Genomic DNA, 8,408 nt, shown 5'->3' with positions numbered 1-8,408 from the left:
AATGATAGCAGTTGATTATGATGATGATGATGATGATGATGATGATGATGATGATGATGATGATGATGATGATGATGATGATGATGACTACAATGTAAACTGAAGGACTACAAATATTGTGACTTTGCAGAAAGACAAATCAACTTCTGACACGTTTATATTTCTCTAATCATAAGTGAATGATTCAGCAAGTCATTATCTCTAATTAGCAGATAAAAAGATTGGGAGGTGTATAAGTTGTCTTATTCCAACAAAACGTTTTTGTTACAATTCCAACAAACATGGCAGAACCAAGGCAGGTAAAAACAAACATTTATTTTCTATACTTAATCATTGATTTCTCCAGAAACTTTTCCATTTCTGTCACATTTTGGAATTCTTCATAATATAAACAACATGCTGAGAAATATCTATTTGTGTGTGTGTGTGTGTGTGTGTGTGTGTCACTTGGGTAAATGGCTTCTAAGGACACACACACATATATGTGGTGAGGACATATGGCCTAGTGGTTAGGGTGTTGCACCCACAATCATGAGATCATGGTTTCAATTCCTAGACCCGGTGATGCATTGTGTTCTTGAGCAAAACACTTCATCTCGCATTGCACTGCAATCACTTCAACACCTGACGTGCAGCACACCTGTGTGCACCTGTTCAGGCAATGTGTCAATTTGATGGAGGAGGGAGAGAGAGAGAGCTAATGTGCAGCATATACTTTTGATCACTATAAAAGAAAGAAACAAATCATTCGTGCAAGTCGTTTGGCAAAAAAGATGAACCCTCATACATTGTCTTTGACAGGTGAGTTCATCATCATCATCATCATTGTTTAACATCTATTATCCATGCTGGCATGGGTTGGACGATTCAACTGGGGTCTGGCAAGCCAGGAGGCTGCACCAGGCTCCAATCTAATCTGGCAATGTTTCTACAGCTAGATGCCCTTCCTAACGCCAACCACTCTGAGAGTGTAGTGGGTGCTTTTTACATGCCAGTGGCATGGGAGCTAGTCAGGCGGTACTGGCAAATATATATATATATATATATACGAATTAGATTGGAGCCTGGTGTTGCCATCCGGTTTCACCAGTCCTCAGTCAAATCGTCCAACCCATGCTAGCATGGAAAGCGGACGTTAAACGATGATGATGATGATGATGATGACAGACTTCTTTCAGTTTCCATCTACCAAATCCACTCGCAAGGCTTTGGTTGGCCCAAGGGTTAGAGTAGAAGAAACTTACCCAAGGTGCCACACAGTAGGATTGAACCCAGAACCATATAGTTGGGAAGCAAGCTTCTTACTTCACAGCTAATGCCTTCAGTGAATAAGCTGTCTACATCTCTGTAGCAGCTTTTCATCTTTCAGGACTCTCCTTTCTATACACTGTACAACGTGTTGTGGCCATGGCATCAATATGGGAACAGAGTGTAGTAGTCAGGGAGATTTAGTCAGCTTCAGCCATTCACATCATCATCATCATCATCACTTAACATTCGTCTTCCATATTGGCACCAGTTGGATGGTTTGACAAGATCCAACTTGTCCAAGAACTGCATCATGCTTCAGTGCCTACTTTGGCATGGTTTCTATGGCTGAACACCCTTCCAAATGCCAGCCATTTTACAGAGCATACCACTCTGGTGAGGCTACCATGCAGCTTGTAGGGGCTGAAGGGTTAAAGTATGAGGGGAAGGGGCCAGAGCAGAATGGGCCCCTAGCTGCAAAGGTATTACACTGCTACCCCTACTTTCGAAGAGAAAGATCAGGGAGCTGGAAAGTAATAAAAATAAGGGTGATTAAGTGTCCAGGTGGACCCTCAAAGTATGAGGTGAACAGAAGTGAGAGGGGACAGAGGAACTAAGACGGTGGATGGGGGTTGCAAGTGGGGACAGAGGAGCCAAGAGTCTATCAGTTATTGCAATGTTTCCTAAACTAACAACCAGATCTGACCACCACCACCAAAAACAAAATATAAACTGCTTCTAATATAATTCTTTCTTAAGAAGGATTAAAAACATCTTTTTATTAATTGAGGAAATTAATCAGCCTCCATTTTTATAAATTAACACTGAATTAAGGGATTACTGTTGTTACTGTGTTGTTTGCCCCAGGTCAGTCTTGACCAAGAACAGAAACTTCAATTAAAAGTATTCTGACTTTTACAGCTAGAATTAGTGTTCTTACATTTTTAAGGCTGCATGGAGTGATTGGTGTGGATTTGGCTGCTATGTCTAGCAGTTTGAATGACTGCACAGAGGTGCCCTTGTTGGTTTTTCTTTGTGGAGGTGGAAGTGAGGGTGTGGATGATGGTGGGGGGTGATGTACATGCATGTCAAGATATTTCATTTAGATAAAAATGAAATAAAGTTCTCCAGATTACAGAAGATTAGAAAACACACACACACACACACTCTCTCTCTCTGTCTCTCTCTCTCTTTCACACACATACACACACACACACACACATTCCTGTCTAAAAGTACTTAATGGCAAAACATTCCGTTTAACTGTGGCAACTACACAGGGAATTAAGTTTGTGAGAATGAAGGTGTAGTCAGGTTTACAAGAGACAAGAAAATGTAAGCAGGGAATTCTAGTTTTCGGTCTTATATTTTGGTCTATGGCATTCATTACTCATCATTGTGATGATAAGTTAAAGATTCCATTCCATTTGTGGTTGGTCGATACTGTTGACACCTCTCACTCCCAGAAATATTCTTCTACTTTGGAAACTATTAACTTACCAGGTGTAACTATGGCAACCTAAAGAAACTGACTAAGATAGAAAAAAAGTGGTAAAAATCTGAAGGGGACTATCAAACATTTTTGCTTTGACTGGAAAACAAATGAACTCAAAAACCCAATCTTCAGCAATGCAATGGAGCTAATAATATTAACTTCAGTAATTGCAGTAAAATTATATTAAATTTCAGTAAAAAAAAAAAGAAAAAAGGTAGGGAAAAAAACAGGCGAGGGAGAAAAGGATTCTGTTCAATGTTGACTTAAAAAAAAACATATGGTAAGGGGTAGATGCGAGAAAGGGGTATATTGCAAGAAAAGGTTATATGCAAGGAAGAATTATATGGAAGGGGTAGATGCAGGGAAGGCTGAATCTTTCAGGATGTTCCTTTTTTTTTTTTCTTTTCAATGGGAGAGGAATCAGAGTGTACAACAGTAGATTTTATTACCTTTGATGGCAGAAGGCACCCCTCTGACAACAAGAAGAAAAAGAAAAAAAGGTATTCACAACACAAACACAGCTCAATCAACTTCCATACACACACATACAACATTTATATAACACACACAAATACACTACAACTCAGTCCTTTTCACACTCAAACACAACATTTATAGACACGTATGTACACATTAGGGACACTCTACACACAATACAACTTAGTCATATTCTTGCACACAAATGTGAACCCAAGGGAGATGTTTGTTTAGGGCATTAATAAGCCCTATACAAAGGGCAATATGGAGTTGTAGAGGTGAGATGGAAGGGAGGAGGTAGAGTTATTATTAATTAGATAAATTACAGGGAGGAGGAGTACAGGTTACAATGTAATTTATGATAAAACTACTAGGCTTGTGTGCATGTTTATGTATGTATGTATATATATGTATATATATACACATACACACATATACAACAGTAGGGTATATAAAATTCTACAATGCATACATAACTACAGGGTGTATATACAACAACATGGTATTTATGCAACTAAATAAATCATTTTATTAGAAAGAAATGAGGCTGAAAAAAGGCAGAACTATGGACAAGACAATAAGAGTGAGAAAAGACGATATTTTAATTGATTTTTAAAACACTAACGATCTTTAGTCATTAGTCTTCCACTGGATTTAATTCACAACCAGAAAATTGTTCTTTAAAGACTAAAAAACAACCTTAGTTCTTTGAAAGACATTTTGGTGTTTTAAGAAACAAATTTTAAAGTTTCTTAGTCACTAAATAAATACCAGTTATAAAGTGAGGGAAAATTCTTTTCCTATTCTACAAAGTTGGTCTTGTATTCAATAAAAGCAAGAAAGAAAAACTAGTTATATTTGCTATCTAAATGTTCAGTTCAATCCTATCCGAGTCACTTCATTCTAAGTACTCCAGGACAGGAAAGAGAAGTACCAGTAATACACTGGTATCTGTTTAATCACATTATACTCCCATTTCTAAAAGTAATCCTGTGTTAAGCAATCTAAAATTATAAACACACATTTCTACAGTGTGCACAATATTAAGTACGACAAGAACTGAGCTTTTATCAAGCTGAGACTATGTTGGGTATAGTGTTTCAAATCTCAATGGAAAATCTTCATTTTATTTACATTCCTAACACTTTACACAAAGCCATTGATCTTCGATTCCAGCTGACAAATAATGCGTAATGTGAAGAAACTAATATTTCTATCAATTTCTGTTGACATGACATTCCTAAGATTTTGGTGATTAACACAATCGTTTAACATTGAACAAGACAAAGAACAAACAAATTCTACAGAGAATAAAGTCGAAATTCCAATAATAAAGAGACCAATAAAAGGTGAAGAATTATCAGAATAGAATAAATGTAATAATTACGGCAACTAATTAGTTGATTAGTATGTTCTTTCAAATGATTCTTGGTCAGTAAAATCGAAAACACACATGCATAATAAGTCTGTAGAACACATATGTACGTGCATGCACATGATTACTGAGAAAAGCATGCATGCATGCACATATATGCACATGTCTATAGAAATGTTAAAGAAAAGTGAAACACGGCATACTCACGGTGCAAGTAACTTGTAGAGAAATAGAATTCAGTGAAGAAGCGATGTTTGTGTCATCTGAGAGATGAGGTCTTGTTTACAGAGAACAAACCATCTAACGAAAGGGAAAAGAAACAAGAACCCTATTATTATTATTATTATTATTATTATGTAGCATCAACATCAAGTTGCCGATAAGAATTATTCCATTTTTATCTCATGATTCCCGGCAGGAGGGGAAAGAAGGACAGGCGGGGGTTGGGAGGAGGTGGATTTACAACCGGTCTGTGCTGACAGTCAGTCCAGCGGAACAACAGGAAGAAGGGGTACAGATGGAGTGCGGGGGGAAGAAGAAAAGGGATAACAAGAGGACGAGAGATTGAATACCAAAGATTTAAGGTTGGGTAGTGGGTAGAGGTAGGCAGGGTAAACACGAAACAAAAAAAAACTAACGGGAGGAGGAAAAAATTTATCATACCTCAGCCCCACACCCAAAGCCCTAGTAGCTCTCTCTCTCTCTTTCTCTCAGACATACATTCCCATCCACCACCACCATCCCCCCACTCTACTTGATAACTAACATCTTTTTCATGTCGGAGTCTGAATCATCCTTCGTCGGCAGCAGCCAATCTCCTTACCATTATTCTTGGGAGATGTTTACTGCCATGTATCACAAACGGGACAACCCAATGTATTTATTTCCTAAGGTAGTTCAGGGCAATGTGGATGTATACATTGTTGTCTATGTGTGGGTATATATATATGTATATATGTGTGTGCCTATGTATATATGTGTGTGCCTATGTATATATATATATGCCTTTAATCGTATATATATGTATGAGTGATTATTGCACGAAGAATACACGCGACTGCAGCAATTACAAATATTGTGTCACCAACCATAGACGAAGTGCGAGACAATGGGGGCGGCCTCGTTGCAATCGCTCAAACTGTAAGAAATACCGACTAAATCAACCTCAAACTGTACGCTATCAGCTTCAATAAAGATATCTCCGGTACACACGCAAAAAACAGGGTGGTCATGTTTGGAACGGTGCTAATAACAGATCTGTCAGATCAAGGCAACACTAGTGATGGAGAAACTGTTCTACCTGAAAAATATAGAAACACCAACGGCAGAGAGGAGAGAAAGCATAATCAACCACAATTTAGATTAACGCATAAAAAGAAGTCTGTGTGTACATAATACACGCAAACAGCTGTGTGTGTGTGCAATACACATGCACCCCCCCTCTCTCTCTCTCTCTCTCTCTTGCAGCCATACCCTGTTTTAATTATATATATATATATATATATTACGTACATACATAACGCAGTCACACAATATACATACGTGGTATGAAAATGTAAATAAATGCTTATAGATATACGTCAGTGTATGACACGCACGCACGCACACATGGGTGAGTCTGGATGCAGTCGCTCGACTTGCAAGAAATAGCAGCAAAATCTCCGTCAAATACGAATCAATTGTCAAATAATGAAGGATATATTTTATACTGCAGCTCCTGGACGTGTGTTTGTGTGTGTATAAGACACGTTGATCAAGGCTGGGACACCTTTCATTATGTGGCTGTTCGAGCAGGTCCGGCGGCCTAGGGCTGAACAACAGCGACAACAAAATAGAGATGCATTCATTGAAGTGTATATGTAGAAATACGTGTGTATGCAACGTGTGTAGTGTGATAGACATACACACACACACTAAAATATAAAAACTTGCCTCAACACACGTACGTGTCCACATTAATTTAATAAAATACAAACCTCATTCAATGTAGAATGGTGAGGCGACAGTAATTAACAAGGCTGGTTTGCTGTTCTCCTCGGAAAACTCTAGCAGCCGCTTCGCCCTTTAATATCCCACCAAGGGCCGACCGATATCGTTGATGCCGTCAATGGTGAGGTGAAGCATTGGGTTGGACGGAAACGGTCGTCTTATTGAAGGCTGCGTCAGAAATTACCGATTCCGCCGAAGTCAAATATAAACTGGAACTAATGTCTGTCTGCAAACCAGTAAGCACGCAGAATTAATTCATCAATCGATCTCTATGTTAGTGTGTGTGAGAGAGAGAGAGGAAGGGGTTACGAGAGAGAGAGAGGAAGGGGTTACAAGAGAGAAAGAGAGAGAGAGAGGAAGGGGTTACGAGAGAGAAAGAGAGAGAGAAAGAGTGTGTGTGTGTAAACTTCGACAACTTTATTGACAGGCAATGTAAATAATTGTTTCTGCTACATCACAAGGCCAGCAATTTTAAGGGGAGGATTGAATCGATAAGGATTCTGCAAGCTCGATGCTTTCAATAATGATGATGGTGGTGGTGATGGTAATTTTTTATTAGCCACAGGAGTATAGATGGGGGGGGGGCATCACAAAGACAATCTCCAATTTGTGTGAGGGCTTGCATAAAAGAGAAAGAGAAAGAAATGGAAAAGATGGTGAAAAGAGATAAAAATTTACATAATATACAAATTAAGCGATAACATGAATTTTGTATTCCTCCCAACACAGGAAAAACTCCAACAAAGAACAATCAAGGAACCGCACACACCCACGATTACTCTGACAACAAAATGAACAAGCCCTCGACTAACTGTTTTCCAATCTACAGGGACATAGACTTGGGCCATTTTGCCAGTCACCTATCTTTTTACTAGGAGCACATCCCTCTCTCCGCCTCCGCTTACCAAGCTGAACGAAGTCAACGAAGGCTTAACCGAAGAAGAGAGTGTCTTTCCTCGATCCTGTCAACCTCATCCACCACAACCTCTTTCGCCATAGACAGGAATAACATCTGCCCAGCCTTGTTAAAAGGTAGCGGGAAGGCCGATCCTCACGACGGATTCCTCCCATACACGATAACAACTGTTCAACACAACTCTACAAGTCAACAATGCCCGGACACCGGACACTGCACTAATGAGTGCAGTGCCCGGTTTCGTGGTATTGCGCGCAGCTGAGACAGTCCTGCTTGGCGGAGCTTCCGTTCCTATGAAGTTCATCTAGAACCGACAGTGAATCCTCGGTAGCACTGCTAAATAATAATAATAATAATAATAAATCTTTCTAAATTTTTAGCAAAAGGCCAGCAATTTCGAAGGGATGGGAAAGTCAATTCCATCGACCCTAGTAGTCAACTGGTACTTTATCAATCCCAAGAGGATGAAAGGCAAGGTCGACCTCGGCGAAATTTCTACTCAGACTGTAATGAGTCGGAAGAAATGCCGCAAAGCATTTTATCCGACGTGCTTAACGATTCTGCCATTAACACTGACAACGATTTATTTTGCCTCAGCACAACATTCCGAATAAAGGTAGAATAAATTAATGTGATGCATTCGATATCTAATTGTCGAGGGCATTGACGACAACAGCAACATGACGGCAATGATGACGAAGAAGAAGAAAAAGATTAGCAGCAGCAGCAATGCGGAGAATTGCAAAGTTATAAATGAAATGATGGACACGATAAGAAGAAACAGGATCTTGACCAAGTTGAATCTTAAATAAGTTGATACTTCATAACACGGTTTCAGTAAACAGCTTTTTCTTCTTCAAAATATTTACCGAAAAGAATAAACGTTGAAAATATTTTGAGGGGATAAA

At 39.1% G+C, this 8,408-nt stretch overlaps 2 protein-coding genes across 6 annotated transcripts in view; one reads left to right on the top strand and one right to left on the bottom strand.

Moving 5' to 3' along the window:
- Positions 1-8,408, bottom strand: part of LOC106869031 (cytokine receptor-like factor 3) — a 42,099-nt gene that overhangs the window by 17,582 nt on the left and 16,109 nt on the right. The window contains exons 2-3 of one of the 5 annotated variants that reach the window (XM_052966852.1): positions 6,572-6,810; positions 4,803-4,895 (exon numbers count right to left, since the gene is read on the bottom strand). The exons of 1 other annotated variant lie outside the window; for it this stretch is intronic. Coding sequence is in view for 1 of the 4 variants with exons in the window: in XM_052966851.1 (XP_052822811.1) it covers positions 6,572-6,576 (5 nt within the window). In the remaining 3 variants the exon portion in view is untranslated. Of the gene's footprint in view, positions 1-4,802; positions 4,896-5,895; positions 5,917-6,571; positions 6,811-8,408 lie in introns of those variants that run through there. 3 more of the 5 variants (XM_014914531.2, XM_052966851.1, XM_014914529.2) reach the window with 3 other exon arrangements.
- LOC106869032 (acylamino-acid-releasing enzyme) overlaps positions 221-8,408 on the top strand; it is a 111,637-nt gene continuing 103,449 nt past the window's right edge. The window contains exon 1 of the mRNA XM_052966850.1: positions 221-299. Coding sequence (XP_052822810.1) covers positions 282-299 — 18 coding nt within the window. The 5' untranslated portion in view covers positions 221-281. The remainder of the gene's footprint in view (positions 300-8,408) is intronic.

Source organism: Octopus bimaculoides, chromosome 4 (genome assembly GCF_001194135.2).
Source record: "Octopus bimaculoides isolate UCB-OBI-ISO-001 chromosome 4, ASM119413v2, whole genome shotgun sequence".
Taxonomy (NCBI): domain Eukaryota; kingdom Metazoa; phylum Mollusca; class Cephalopoda; order Octopoda; family Octopodidae; genus Octopus; species Octopus bimaculoides.
The sequence above is the reverse complement of the archived record's forward strand: the minus strand, read 5'-3'. Positions and strand labels throughout refer to the sequence as shown.